The 14,987-nt window shown below is 41.5% G+C and overlaps 1 protein-coding gene across 3 annotated transcripts in view; it reads right to left on the reverse strand.

The window, feature by feature from the left end:
- DHX57 (DExH-box helicase 57) overlaps positions 1–11,663 on the reverse strand; it is a gene marked incomplete at both ends in the record, with an annotated part of 59,560 nt that extends 47,897 nt beyond the window's left edge. For 2 of the 3 annotated variants that reach the window (XM_080710983.1, XM_080710982.1), the window contains 3 exons: positions 622–1,448; positions 2,164–2,352; positions 11,437–11,663. In XM_080710983.1, the coding sequence (XP_080567109.1) occupies positions 622–1,448; positions 2,164–2,352; positions 11,437–11,663 (1,243 nt within the window). Of the gene's footprint in view, positions 1–621; positions 1,449–2,163; positions 2,353–3,506; positions 3,660–11,430 lie in introns of all 3 variants that reach the window. The other variant, XM_080710981.1, reaches the window with a different exon arrangement.
- Positions 11,664–14,987: the final 3,324 nt, after the last annotated feature.

Genomic DNA, 14,987 nt, shown 5'->3' on the forward strand with positions numbered 1-14,987 from the left:
TGTAGCTCAGGGGTCGAATGCTCCTGGGTTCCATCCCCAGACTCACCCAATTTTAATTTTTATTTCAAAACAATGTCTCACTAGGTCGATGAGAGTCTCACTACTTACTAAGGTTGTCCTCAAACTTGCAACCCTTCTGTTTCATCCTCCCAAGTACTGAGATTACAGGCATGTGCCTCTATACCAGCCTTTAAAAAATTTTGAATCAGAGCCGGGCGAGGTGGCGCACGCTTGTAATCCCAGCATTCGGGAGGCTGAGACTGGAGGATCACAGTTCATGGACAGCCTCAGCTACTTAGTGAGGACCTCTGCAACTCAGTGAGACCCTGTTTCAAAATAAAGAATAAAAAATAGGGCAGAGGGGTGTAGCTCAGAGGTCGAATGCCCCTGGGTTCCATCATCCCCAGACCTGCAAAAAAAAAAAAAAAAAAAAAAATAATAATAATAATAAATAAAAAAAACTGAAACAGGGCCTCACTAAATTGCTGGCCATGAACCTGAGACCCTTCTGTTTCAGCCTCCCAAGTAGGAGGATTACAGGTAAGCCCCAATACTCCCTACAGAAGTTTTGACTTCTAAATCTATCATTTTGAATGCTATCCCCCCACCTTAATATCTTACCTCCTGAAATTTGATATGAAACAGCATGATTTGGAATCACTGATTTTCGATAGGCAGGATTATTTATTCTGGTCCCAGAGGACAGAAAGTTCACAGGAGGGACACTATACTTGTGATGGGTATTTGTTAGTAGCTTGACAATTTCTGATTCTTCCTCTAATAGGGTTATCAAAGAATACACAACAGGTTCTGAGGTTTCCGCATATGTCAGAGCTTTGCCATAAAGGAACTCAGAAATATGTAAACGACAAGCCAGAGGTAGATTCTCATTGGTGGAGTAAAATGCCACCAGAGGAGCTTGATAGGGGTATTTGTGGTCTTTAGAAAATCGAATTTCAAGCTCGTATAAAAAAGATGTATCTTCATTAGCACTGAGATGAGAATCATCTACAATTTTTTCTGCTCTCCCAACAATTTGATTTGGAGGCACTTCATGTTTGAATTTGCATTTTGATCCAAATTTACAATTTCCTTTCAGGTAAAATTTACAGGTTTCAGGTGGAGTGTCTTGAACATTTTTGCTTTCCTTTTGCTTGGACTTGCTGAATTTACTTGTCAAATACTCCAGTTCCAGTCCAATGGTCCAGACTCTGCCCTGAATTCTTTCTATGAACTTCTCTCCACAGATTGACTTGAGAGCAAGCGCCTCTTCCTGCCTCTGCTCCACACACTCATCCAGGCTCATGAGGACGGCTGCCCTGGGGACTCGCATCCTCTCTCCAAAGGCCTCCCAAAAACACTGGGTGAGCAGACGCTCTAGTGATGCCCCCAAATCTCCATCACAAATCCTCAGAGCTGCTTGACAGTGTTCAATGCTGAAACCGTACCTGTCGAGGGCAAAACATAACACAAATGACATATGAAAAGTAATATCACTCCACCGAAGTCAAATTCATTTAAATATGCTTACATTAAATTATGGTTAAATATGGGTAGAGCTTGTATTTGGAAAAGGTGTCCAGATAATACTAATCTTCCATCCTTGTTCTTTTTTTTTTTTTTTTTTTTTGTAGTGCTGGAGATTGAACCCAGGGCCATTCTACCTCCAAGCTATATCCCCAGCCCTATTTTTTATTCTTTATTTTGAAACAGGATCTCACTAAGTTGCAAAGGGCCTCACTAAGTAGCTGAGGCTGCCAAGAACCTGAGCTCTTCTTATCTCAGCCTCCTGAGTGCTGTGATTACAAGTGTACACTACCAAGCCCAGCTTTTTTTCCTTTTTGGTATTGGGAACTTAAGCTGGGGACAATCTACCTCTAAACTAGACCCCCATCTCCTTTCATTTTTTGTTTTGAAACAGGGTTTTGCTAGGTTGATGAGGCTGGTCTTGAACTTGCAATCTTCCTGTTTTAGCCTCCTAAATCCTGGGATTACAGGCATATGCCACCATGCCCAGCCCCCATCCTGAGAGAATATTAGGCATATCAGGCTCTGCTAGAACCCACACAACAGGAAAATGCACGAGGAAGGGTAGTTAGGGTTATAACATTTAAGATGACCTGAATTATCCCCCAACTCTCATAAAAAACAAAAAGCAATAACCTGGAAAGCTTCTGCGCTGCAAATGGTGAGACTGCAAATTCTGGAACATGAGGCTCCCCTGGGCCTGAGCCAGCATATTCCAGAGGCTCAAAGTCAGGAACAAGGGACGGTTCTTGTCCAGGTGGCCAGTACTGCTCATCTTCACAACAGTCGGGCTCATCATCTTCCTCCTCCCCAGAAATGCCTCTCCTAGCAAAGATAACAGTATCATGCACGAAATATTAATTTAACTTAGCAAGGGTCTAAGAGTTTAATTCAAGGAGCCAAGGACATAGGATTCTGGTGACTCAGTTGCTGATTCAATGTTTTATTGGACTGTTAGTTTAATTGCCAGGATTGGCAATTAAAATTTATCAGGTATTCATCAAATGGCAGACATTGTGTTAAGCACTTTATATGTACTTACTCTTTTCCTCTTCCCAGTGATCCTGCTGGATACTACTGGGCTGCCCATTAGATGATCAACTAAACTTAAGGGAGGGTTAGTAACTACCCAGGTATAACTAGAGAATTTACCAAGGGCAGTCTGACCTACAACTTGTGTTCTTTTATATTTTTTTGGTACACTAGGGATTGAACCTAGGCGTATTCTATTTCTGAGCTATACCTGCATCCCTTTTTTATTTTCAAACAGTCTAAGTTGCTGAGGCTGGCACCCAGTACTGGGATTACAGGCATGCACTACCATGCCTAGAGAGCCTGTGTCTTTAACCACAAACAGCTTGGCTCTCCTCTCTCTTCTCATCTATAAATACTGTCCCTATTCTTTTTCTTTATTGCATCATCCTCTTTCCTAAATCTGAGGTAAAAGATTTGTAGGTAGGATAGAAATTGATCTGTCCACGACTGACCACTAATTAATTCTGGCAAATGGGAAGAATGAACTTTTCCCACTGAAATTGTAAAAGAGCCCAAATGCAGTGAAGAGGTGGAAGGGAAATGATTAAGACTTGAGTAAACTGTGTTTCACTTAGGCGGATGGTCATGAGGGGGGTGATCTTCATCTAACCGACACAATATTTGCTTCTCTAACAATACTTCTGCTTGTTCATTACACGGATTTATTTGGACGATCATGTAGAAAACACTGACTGAGCCCCTATTAGCACTGTCCTGGGAATAAATAAACTAAAAAAGGCAATCAGTATTACTGCTCACGGATGGTGCGAAACAAATTCACTCCAAAACTGTGGCAGAATAGTTATTCCTGTATTTTTCTTGGCTCACTTTCGATTATTTACATGGCCACAACAGGATCAGTATTGATACAGCATTCCAAAGATGCACAGACTGCCAATACCGTCTTCCTTAATATAATAATTTACTCAAAGAAAATAATTTACTCAGATACAGAATCCGCATCTTGTTCTTGCAGGTCTCGCAGAAGAGCTCTGACTTTCTCTTGATTCTCCGAGGTCATGTGCAGAGTCTGAAGGGGCACTTTGGCTTTGGGCTTCCATTTGGGGCGTGCCTCTCCCTTGCTTGTGCCACTGTTGCTAGGTCTGCAAAGGACAGGAGATTTAATTATATACTTTCTTGTGATCAAAACTTTTTTATTTTTGTACTGGGGACTGAACCCAGGGGCATCTACCCCCAGCCTTTTGGTTTTGTTTTGTTTTGTTTTGAAACAGGGTCTTGTCTAGTTGTTGAATCTTGCTGTATTGCTGAGGCTGTCCTCAAACTTGTGATCCTCCGGTTTCAGCCTTCCAAATACTGGGATTGCACTGTGATCAGAACTTTTATACTCTCCTCAGAGTCCCCAAGTATTCATAACACCAACTGAATTACCAAGTATTTTACAAAAAATGACAACTAGACTTTATAGTTGAGCTGCTAGAGGTGGGGGAGGATCAGATTCTCAATCTGGCTTCACTACCTCAAGCATTCTCTGGAAAAAGCAATGCTAACGATGAATATCTCTACATTACAGGGTTTTCCAAAGAAAGAATCTAAAAACAAAAGTATTTATTTCATTCTACATTAGGTATCCAAAAAGAAAAAAAAAATCGAGTCTCATCCTACCCATAAATATAATGCCCTATTTTTTTTTGTTTTGTTTTTCTGGTATTGGTACTAGGATACCAAGTGATGTTCTACCACTGAGTTATACCCCCGCCATATTTTATTTTTTTATTTGGAAATAGGTTCTTGTTGAGGGTCTCACTAAGTTGCGGAGGCTAGCCTCAAACCTACAATTAGGCCTTGTTTTTGAAATATACAAATTATCATTGCTTCTTCATTATAAAAATGAGCCCAGGGGCTTTCTACCTCCAGGCTGTACTCCCAGACCTATTTTATATTTTATTTGGAAACAGGGTCTCACTAAGTTGCTGAGGGCCTCACTAAGTAGCTCAGGCTGGCTTCGAACCATCCTTCTGTCTCAGCTTCCCAAGTATTGGGATTACAAGCATGTGCTACCATGCCCGGCTTATAGTATATGTAACTTTAAAATTTGCTTTATTTACTTATGAAAATAGTACTCACATTTCCCTAAAATGAAATATCCTCCTAAAATATAATTTTATTTTGTTACTCCCCCCACCTCTGTGCTGCTGGGGATTGACCCCAGGGCCTGGCACATGTTAGACAAGTGCTCTACCCCAGAGTTAAACACTTGGACCCTAAAATCATTGTATATTTTGTGCTCCTGGGCACTGAACCCAGGGGCATTCTACTCTCAAGCAACACCTCCCTCAGCCCCTGTTTACCTTTTGTTTTTGAAATGGGTCTCACTAGGTTGTTTAGTGTCTTGCCAAGTTGCTGAGGCTGGTCTCCAACCTATAATCTTCCTGTCTTAGCCTTCCAAGTACTGGGATATATAGGCATTGCAACCACATCCAGCCCTAACAAAATTTTAAATGGTTACATGTAGGTATAGACTATTGAATTTACTTCACCAACCTTTCATTTTTGGAATTTAGTTTTTAAGAAACTGATTTTTTTTGTGTGCCTGTATGGGGGATGGTGGGGATTAAACCCAGAGGCATGCTTTTGACCTATACCCCCCAGCCCGATTTTATTTGGAAACAGGATCTTAGGTTGATGAGATTCTCACTACTTGCTCAGGCTGTCTTCAAACTTGCAGACCTATGGTCTCAGCCTCCCAAATACAGGGATTACAGGCATATACTACCACACCCAGCTGAAACTCTAATATTTAAAACAATATATTCTATGGCTGGGCGTGTTGGTGCACACTTGTAATCCCAGCACTTGGGAGGCTGAGACAGGAGGATCGCACCGGTTCGAAACCAGCCTTAGCTACTTAGTCAGGCTTAGTGAAGCTCTCAGCAACTTACTGAGACCCTGTTTCCAAATAAAATATAAAATAGGTCTGGGAGTATGGCCCAGAGGTAGAAAAGCCCCTGGGATCCACTCCCCAGTACCATAAAATATATTCATTCTAAAGTTTAGTTTTATTCATTATTTTTTTTCCTTTGGTACGTTTCACTATAAATTTTCATGAAGCCAGGTGTGGTGCCTCACACTTATAATCCCAGAGATTACAAACAGGAGGATGAACAAGGACAGCTTCAGCTACTTAGTGAGGCACTCTAAACAATAAGGATGGAGGTGTAGCTTGGAGGTACAATGTCCCTGGGTTCTAGCCCTAGAACCATTAAAAAAAAAAAAAAAAAAAAATTCATGAACCTAGGAAATGGAAGAAACTGTAGTTAAAATCCAACATATTACTGAGACTTTAAAAGAACAACACATTTACTCTTGCACATAATGAAAAAGGAAATATGATTCTAGTTTTTAACCACATGGTGGCAACTTCTAAAAAAGAGTATGACTCTAAATCCATCATTTTCCCAACTTTTTGTTTTAAAAACCTTAATTTTATTATTTTTGTGGTACTGGGTATTAAACCCAGGTTCTGAGCTATACTCCAGCCCTATTTTATTTTATATTTGAAATAGGGTCTCACTAGGTTACTGAGTTTGGCCTTGAACCTGCAATTTTCTAGTCTCAGCCTCCTAAGTACTGGGATTACAGGAGTGCACCACTATACCTGGCTTTTAAAAAACTTTAAACATACAGAAGAGTACCTTTAACCTGGATTCACCAACTGCCTTTTGTCATACATGTATATGTATCTACATACATGCATGCACTTCTCTTCCTCTCTGTAGGCCTACATATGTCTTCCTCTAGCTATATATATATATTTGTACATACTGTGATGAACCAGCTGAAATGTCAGCTGCAGACATCATATCCACCCTTAAGTACTTCACATGTATTTTTAAGAACCCAATTACATTCCTAAACATAATATCATCATCATTTTCAAATACAGTAACATTATCTAATATACAGCAGCCTATATTCAAATTCCTAGATTCAGTTTCCTAATTTCCTCCATCATGTCCTTTATACTTTTTCACTGAGTAAGCAATCAAAAAATTTAATTATTTTTCAAACTCCTTCAATTTAGAACAGTTCTTATTCCTGACAATGAATTTTTTTTTTTTTTTTTTTTTTTGGTGGTACTGGGGTTCCTGGAAACCCTTCTACCTCCAGGCTACACTCCCAGACCCATTTTTATACTTTATTTTGGAAACAGGGTCTCTTAAGCCAGCCCGGCTGGCTTCGAACCTGCGCGATCCTCCTGTCTCTGCTTCCCAAGCGCGGGGATTACAAGCGTGCGCCACCACGCCCAACTCTGACTTTTCTAATAGCTCAGGTCAGCTGTTTTGTAGAAATTCTTATAATTTGGATTTGTCTGATAGTAAAGAAAGGGGACGGAAGAAGTTTCACAGGATCCTATCTCATTCCTCACTTATCTGCATACCCTCAATTTGCCTTCCTGTTACCAAAGGATGATTTGTGTGTGTGTGTATATGTGGTACTGGAGATTGAACCCAGGAGCATTCTAACACTGAGCCATACCCATGCTCCATTTTTTTTTTCTTTTTTCTTTGCAGGTCTGGAGATGGAACCCAGGGGCATTTGACCTCCGAGCTATACTCCCTGACCTATTTTTATTTTTTTTTTATTTTTATTTTTGGTGGTACTGGGGGTGGAACTCAGAGGCTTTCTACCTCCGGGCTATACTCCCAGACCTATTTTATATTTTATGAGGAAACAGGGTCTCACTAAGTTGCTGAGAGCCTCACTAAGTAGCTGAGGCTGGCTTCGAACCTGCGCGATCCTCCTGTCTCTGCCTCCCAAGCGCAGGGATTACAAGCGTGCGCGACCACGCCCGGCTCCCTGACCTATTTTTTTATTCTTTATTTTGAAACCGGGTCTCACTGAGTTGCAGAGGGCCTCACTAAGTAGCTGAGGCTGTCTGCAAACCGCGATCCTCTGGTCTCAGACTCCCGAATGCAGGGATTACAAGCGTGCGTCACCAGGCCTGGCTCCCTACCCCATTTCCTACTTGCTGTTCCCTCTGCTTTGAATGTTTTCCCTCACAGCTTCATGGCTTACTCCTGCGCTTCCTTCTTGTCCTTACTCAAATGAAATCTTTCAGAAAGGCCTTTTACACGTTATAGCACCCTATTCTGGCACTTTATATTTATAAAAAATTTATCCTCCTTTCTTTTTTTGTGTATGTGGCATCAGGGACTGAACCCAAGGGCATTCTATCTCTGAGCTATACCCCCAGCCCTATTTTAATTTATTTTTTTGTGTGTGTGGTTCTGGGGATTGAACCCAGAGGTATTCTACCTCCGAGCTACACTCCCAGCCCAATTCTTTTATTCTTTATTTTGAAACAGGGTCTCACTAAGTTGTGGAGGGCCTCACTAAGTAGCTGAGGCTGGCTATGAACCACGATCCTCCTGTCTCAGCCTCCCAAGTACTCGGGATTACAAGCATGAGCCACCACGCCCAGCTTCCTTCTTTATCCTTCCCATAGCACTGATATATGTATCTGTGCTCTTTCAACTTCAAACATAACTATGAGTATAACTACAATATTTCCCTCATTGCTGTAATTCTTTAAAAACAGTTCCTGGTGCATATGTATTCAGTAAATATTTGCTGAATGAATGAACATTTAAGGCAAAGGGCTGGGGGTATAGCTCAAAGGTAGAATGCCCTGGGCTTCAATCTCCACTATCCAAGAAAAAAAAAAAAAGATTAAAGTTCCTTAAAATAAAATGGTGTCAAGAAGTTTGAGACATATATAATGACATCTAATATGAGACATATGTAATATGAGGCATATGTATGAGACATATGTATTAAATGATAATTTTTATTATTTTTATTTGAGAATAGAAAAACATTAATTTTCCAGTTGGATACCAGGTGAAGTATTTGGGGTACTTTAGGGACCAAGTATGAAAAAATATATGTATATGCACACACACACACACACATATATTATTATTGTTTGTTTGTTAGTGGTATTGGTGATTGAACCCAGGGGCATTCTACCTCTGACCTCTGTGACACCCCCCAGCCCTGTTTTATTTTTTATTTTGAAACAAAGACACATGAAGTTGCTTAGGGTCTTTCTAAGTTGCTAAGACTGGCCTTGAACCTGTGATCCTCCCGTCTCAGAATTCCAAAGTAGTGAGATTACAGGTTTGTACTATTATGCCTGGCTAAAGAGTATATATTTAAACCCTAAAATCACATACTCAGTGCAGCGAGAGGCTTAAACTTCCTAAAGTGCTTGGAAATTGAGTCTGACTGAGAAAATGACATTTCTTCTCTTCCTATTTTCCTTACTGCAGAGTCCACATTCATTCAGTGGTAAGGTTAAACTACCTAAATGCTATTTCTCTTTTTAGGTTTTTCTTAGTATACAGTTTTTTGTTTTGCAGTACTGGGGACTGAGCCCAGTGAACCCAGTGGCATTCTAACCTCCAAACTAGACCCCCAGCCCTATTTTCTATTCTCCAGTTTGAAACAGGGTCTCACTAAGTTGCAGAGGGCCTCTCTAAGGAGCTGAGGCTGGTGGTGAGCCTGTGATCCTCCTATCTCAGCGTCTCAAGTACTGGGATTAAAAGCCATCACACCTGGCTCTTAGCTAAATGTTAGCTCTCATTTATAATCCTTTCTAACTAATATTTAGGTAAGACATTCCCATGAATGTATGTATGTGTTTATATATAAAACTTAAAGAAATATCTTTATCTCCAAAAATCCCATAAACAACTTAAAGTGCACTTTGAAAGAATACAAATTTTAGGCTGGGTGTAGTGGTGCACACTTGTAATCCCAGCTCTTGGGAGGATGAAACAGGAGGATTGCGCAGGTTCAAAGCCAGCTTCAGCTACTTAGTGAGGCTCTCAGCAGCTTAGTGAGACCCTGTTTCCACATAAAATATAAAATAGGTCTGGGAGTATAGCCTGAGGGTAGAAGGCCCCCTGGGTTCTCTCCCCAGTACCACAAAAAAAGGTATAAAAAATAAATAATAAAAATTTTATATTTACACTAGATAAAACACACTAGTGAGTTGGCTCAGTAGTACACGTTTGTAGTCCCAGTACTTGGGAGGCTGAGACAGGAGGATCACAGGTTCATGGCCAGCCTCAGCTACTTTGTGAAGTCCTCTGCAACTTAGTGAGACTCTGTTTCAAAATAAAGAATAATAAACAAGGCTGGGGGTGTAGCTCTGAGGTAGAACGCCCCTGGGTTCAGTCCCCAATACAAGAAAAGAACAAAAAACAAAATAAAACAAAACACACTAGTAGTAAAACCTTTTTTTTCCTTTGGTATTGGGGATTGAACTCAGGGTCATTTTACCTCAGAGCTACACCCCCAGCCCAATTTTTTATTTTATTTTATTTTATTTTTGCAGGCCTGGGGATGGAACCCAGGGGCATTTGACCTCTGAGCTACACCCCCTGCCTCATTTTTAATTCTTTATTTTGAAACAGGGTCTCACTAAGTTGCAGAGGGCCTCACTAAGTAGCTAAAGCTGCCCGTGAACCTCAATCCTCTGGTCTCAGCCTTCACAGTGCTAATATTACAAGCGTGTGCCAACATGCCCGAATTTATTCTTTATTTTGAAACAGGATCTCACTAAGTTATAGAGGGCCTAAGTAGCTGAGACTGGCTGCGAACCTGTGATCCTCCTGTCTTAGCCTCTCAAGTACTAGGATTATAAGCCTGCACCACCATACCCAGTTAGTGAAATCTTTACTTTCATGAAATACTCAAAACTACAAGTTTCTAAAGTCCAATCATTGGTCAAATGTTGAATACGAGCAGGTTATAGTGGCCACACTACAATCTCCGCTACTCAGGAGGCTGAGGCAGGAGGATGACAAACGCAAGGCCAGCCTGAGCAATATAGCAAGATCCTGTCTTAAAACAAAAGGGCTGAGGGTGCAGTTCAGTGATAGAGGTTTTGCCTAGCATATGCCAGGCCATGGGTTCAATCTCTAGTGCCGAAAAAGAAAAAAAGAAAAAAAAGAATATGAGATAAGCCTGGATATGACATCTGTTACTGGTTAACATATGAAACATTACCAGGCCCTGGCCAAACTGGCTAGAAAATATATAACTCATCAACTAGAAAGACAGGGTACAATCAGGTTGCATTTGGGGCTGTTTGAGCTTTAGATCAACTTATGATGCCTACAGAATACTTAAGATAATTTTTATCACCTTTATCTTTTCCAGGATTTACTTTCCTAGTACACTGGGTTCAACAGCAGTATTTCACTCAACTCACAGCATCATGTGTGAGTAAAGTTGACTTTAGATTTCCATTTACACACACTACCCCCCAAAATAAAAATAAAGCCAGGCATGTCGGCACACATTTGTAATCCCAGTACTTGGGAGGCTGAGACAGGAGGATCACAGGTTCATGGCCAGCCTCAGCTACTTAGTGAGTCCCTGTTTCAAAACGAAGAATAAAAAACAGGGTTGGGGGTGTAGCTGGGAGGCAGAATGCCCCTGAGTTCAATCCCCAGTTCTGCAAAAATAAATAAAGAAAAGAAAAGAAAAAAATAAGGAAAAAGGAAAAGAAAAATTAAATAAAAACAATCGGGGGGGTGAGACCCAGAAAGAAGTGCTCTGAGAGTTAAGTGCATGTATTTTTCTATTATTTTACCCAAAAATGATGTTTAATTACAATGCACCAAATAAAAGTATAAAAAAGAAGAAAAAAATTCAAACAAGCTGTGATTTATCATCATGCCTTTAGAAAAGATTACTAAGAAGGAGACTGTCAGGTCTTAAAATAAGAACAATTAACCTGACAAGCATTACTTAACCTCCCCCACCCCAGTCTTGATCCTCCCTAGGAACAGTAGGAATTGATACTGTTTCCACATATGAATGTTCAAAGAGCACAATGACCTGGATGAGCGCCTGGATTCACTGGAGATACAAAAATCATCTCCATCATCCCAAATCCTACTGGAGGCCTTTCTGTTGCCACCACCACCACCACTGCCACCGCCGCCGCCGCCGCCGCCGCCCCCATGAGATTTATTAGCGTGACTCCTGCTTCCTCGTCCTCCTCTAGCAGACCCTTTTCCACCTCCTTTGCCTGGCTTGCCCTTCTTTCTTACTGAAGAACTCATTTTCACCTGAAAGAGAGAGAAATATAGACAGTGTTAGAAAAGTATAAAAATTGTTTATTTGTCAACGTTATAGGTAGAGTCTAAAGAAACAAAGAAAAAGGGCCAGGTTAAGGAAGGTGTGTATAAACTGCTTCTCCCCCAAATTATAACATGTCTCTTAGGATTAATATTTAGTAAGTTCCTCTGATGCAGATTTCTTTTTTCTTTTTCCTCCTTCCTTCCTTCTCTTTCTTTCTTTCTTCTTCTTTTTTTGCAGTACTGGGGATGGAACTCAGGGGCATTCTACCTCCAAGTGACAACCCCAGCCCTATTTTTTTCTTTACTTTTGAAACAGGGTCTCACTGAGTTGATGCCGATTTCTTAATCAAGGATGTGTATCAGAGAAGTTTCAAAACACACATCCATATGTTAGATCTAGTATAGAGGTTATAAAACTTTAGTTGAAACTAGGCACAGTACCACATGCCTGTAATCCCAGTACTTGGGGGGCCGAGACAGGACGATCACAGGTTCAAGGCCAGCTTCAGCAACTCAGTGAGACTCTCTTTCAAAATAAAAAGGTCTGGGGGTGTGTTAGAAGCCCTCTGGTTTAATCCCCAGAAACAATAAAAAGCCTCTATTTGAGATGATCGCATGTATTTACTATAAGATCTGATAAATAAAAAAGAAGTTTACATATTCTCTATCAGGACCACAGCCCTGGTTCAGAGATTTTGCCTAATGAGGAGACCTAGGTCATGGGACAGATTGATCCTAATTTCTTTCCAAAGTAACTGACTCTATTTGCAATGAAGAATGAAGAGGTACAAACCTAAAAGGTGCTTTCAAGAGCAGTGAGGTTATAATGAAAGGAAGATTAAAAGACTTAATGGAAATACAGTTTAGACTGAAGTTAACCAGACTGCAGGAGAAAGCCAACGAATAAGCCCACGGAGAGGAGCCGTCTATGCATCAAAACAAATATCAAAGAGGGACCTCAGAAGCAAAGAAGGCATAAGTTATTTATATTGAACCCACACTGGCTATAGATAAGAAGGGCTGAATGGGGTGTGGTGGCCCACGCTTGTAATCCCAGCACTTGGGAGGCTGATACAGGAGGATCTGGGTTCGTGGACAACCTCAGCTACTTAGTGAGGTCTCTTCCAACTCAGTGAGACTCTGTTTCAAAAATAAAGAATAAAAATAGGGCTGGGGGTGTCACTCAGAGGTACAATGCTTCTGGGTCCCATCCCCAGTACAAGAGGAGGAGGAGGAGGAGGAGGAAGAGGAGGAAGAGGAGGAGGAGGAGGAGGAGGAGGAGGAGGAAGAAGGGCTGATTACCGGTGTTTGTGTGTATGGGGTTAGCAATCCAAAAGTTTATACATAAACAGGCATAGTGGCTGGCTGTGATGGGATTTAAGTCAAGCTTTCAACATAAATAGTCTTTTTGGTAATGATTAACTTCCATTAATTCTTCCTCCATCCTCTAGTGATTGCAACTAAATTTAGGAACCTTGAGGTTTCTGAAGGGAAGGCCAAGCAGAGCAAACAGTTTAGGACCAGTTACTGTGAATAATTCCAGGTAGGCACTGAAGGCACCAGAACTGCCCCTAGTTGTCTCGTACCTGGCCCTAGATTGATTTACGGCAGAGGCAATATTGACTCTGAGAGTTAGGTTTGGAAGTTCGATCTCTGGATTGGTTGTTTTGCATATGAAAGGCATGTTCACAGTTATATACTTTACTACCCAGCCCTGGGAGGGGTAGTTTTCTCCCTGGTCAGGTAGGACCTCAGTGTGTCAAAACATCATAAATATAGAAAATAAAAAACATGATTAACACACCCTTTTAATCTAAATTTTAAGGTCCAATCGTTACAAATTTTCTGAGTATGGGTCCTCTCTAGAAAAGAACATCATAAGAAAGATTAAATTATTAATTCTTCTATAAAAACAGAAGTACATATGCAAATATTTAAATAAAAAGGGGGGGGGAGCCAGGAATGGTAGTGCACATCTGTAATCCCAGTATTTAGAAGGCTGAAACAGGAGTCCAGGTTCAAAGTCAGTCTCAGCTTACTAAGTGAGGTTTTCAGCAATTTAGCGAGACCCTGTTTTCAAATAAAAAATAATAATAAATGGGGCTGAGGGTGTAACCCGGAGGTAGAAGGCCCCTGGGTTCCACCTCCAGTAAAACACACACACACACACCCAACACACACACATAGGGTTAAAAGCTTAATTGGTGTCCGGTGTGGTGGTGTACGCTTGTAATCCCAGCATTCTGGAGGCTGAAACAGGAAGATCATGGTTAGCAGACAGCCTCAGCTACTTAGTGAAGCCCTTTGCAACTCAATGAGACCCTGTTTCAAAATAAAAAATAAAAACGGGGCTGGGGGTGTATCTCGGAGGTAGAATGTCCCTGGGTTTCATCCCCATTACCGCAAAAAAGAAAAAAAGAAAAAAAAACAGCAACTTAATTGGTAAAACGGTGTGGTGACACCTGCTTAATAATCCCAGTACTTGGGAGGCTGAGACAGGCCAGCCTCAGGTACTTATTGAGGCCCTCGGCAATTTAGTGAGACCTTGTTTCAAAAAAAAGAATAAAAAAAGATTGGACTGGAGATGTACCTCAGAGGTAGAGTACCCCTGGGTTCAATCCCCAGCCCCACGGAAAAAAAAAAAAAAAAAAAAAGCTTAACTGGTGATCGAAAGGTTAAGGGGGAGGGGGACCAAGATACTGTACTGATTTAAAACAACCTGTCTCACACCAAACCAGAACATGCTACTTTTGCAGTGTGATGTGAGATTTGCACACAAAATTTTGAATGAAGACTTGCTGGCTGTAGTTGTATCCAACTACAGCCAGACGCTTTCCAGGCAGTAGGCAATCTGTTGTATCATTCACACGGATACAGGCCACACTACTGTATTCCATACATCCCGGAAAGATTCCATCGTTCTTCACTGTGCACACAGGGACCTAAGTTTGCCTGTAAGGGTATCTATCCTTTGTTTCCCACCTAAGTTTGGCTCACACAGCATGCCCGAGCTGGGCACTGAAAACTGAGCACATTCCACTCCCCTCGCAGGCAAATCTCTGATCACAACGCATCATCTAGCTCCATGCAGCTGCCTGGACATGGCACCTTTCTCCGTTCCAACCCCCTCCCCAAAGGCCACTCGGTTCCAAATGGAGACAGACAGGAAACGGAGCCTTAAGCCCCTTCACTCCACCCGGGCTGATTCCGCTCTCCCGCCTCCAGCGCGAGCGCGGATAAGCTCGGCTGCAGACCGCCTGGCCGGGTCGCAGGTCCGGGGATCCTGCTGGACCAGATTCACACCAG

The sequence above is a fragment of the Muscardinus avellanarius genome, assembly GCF_963383645.1.
Source record: "Muscardinus avellanarius genome assembly, chromosome: 15".
Lineage (NCBI taxonomy): Eukaryota > Metazoa > Chordata > Mammalia > Rodentia > Gliridae > Muscardinus > Muscardinus avellanarius.